This window comes from Etheostoma spectabile, chromosome 15 (genome assembly GCF_008692095.1).
Source record: "Etheostoma spectabile isolate EspeVRDwgs_2016 chromosome 15, UIUC_Espe_1.0, whole genome shotgun sequence".
NCBI classification, from domain to species: domain Eukaryota; kingdom Metazoa; phylum Chordata; class Actinopteri; order Perciformes; family Percidae; genus Etheostoma; species Etheostoma spectabile.
In genome coordinates this window covers 2,329,488-2,330,054 of record NC_045747.1, presented here as the reverse complement: position 1 = coordinate 2,330,054, position 567 = coordinate 2,329,488, and the positions used below count along the sequence as shown (strand labels likewise).

Here is a 567-nt window from a genome sequence, read left to right as displayed (position 1 = left end):
ACCCGATACCGGATAAGCGGATGAAGATGGATGGATGGATGGATGGAGAAAAAACAAGTTTATGGTCACGCAGTGTCATCGAGCTGATGTGATACAGCATACAGTGTATTAACCGTCTGTGGTTAAGACAGGAAGAGGTCTGCTCACCATCATCCCCCTCCCCGAGCTGCTCAGCTATCTTGGAGTAATCTGACCCTCCCACGATGCCGATCTTCACTTTCCTCCGCAGAGTCTGGAAAAACTCGTCCAAATGTGGGTCGATTTTCTGCAGATTACAGGAAAAAGATACTGTTTTAGTTTTTCTTGTAAAACTCCTTTTCGAACACACACACACACACACACACATGCTTGAACACGCACACGTACTACTGTCATTAATAGCTAAATATGTGTGTTTCACTGTGTTATTAAAGTATAATTATACAGAGAGAACAGAGAACAATGGCCATGACTGCAGACTTTGCCTTTAATTTGCCACAGATTATTTCAACATATGGAAGAAGCTGCACACAAGAAGGCATTATGTAATAGCTTGGCGCTGACACACACACACACACACACACACAC

The 567-nt window shown here is 43.4% G+C and overlaps 1 protein-coding gene across 1 annotated transcript in view; it reads right to left on the bottom strand.

The window, feature by feature from the left end:
* pmm1 (phosphomannomutase 1) overlaps nt 1-567 on the bottom strand; it is a 10,008-nt gene that overhangs the window by 8,482 nt on the left and 959 nt on the right. The window contains exon 2 of the mRNA XM_032537595.1: nt 148-265. Within this exon, the coding sequence (XP_032393486.1) occupies nt 148-265 (118 nt within the window). The remainder of the gene's footprint in view (nt 1-147; nt 266-567) is intronic.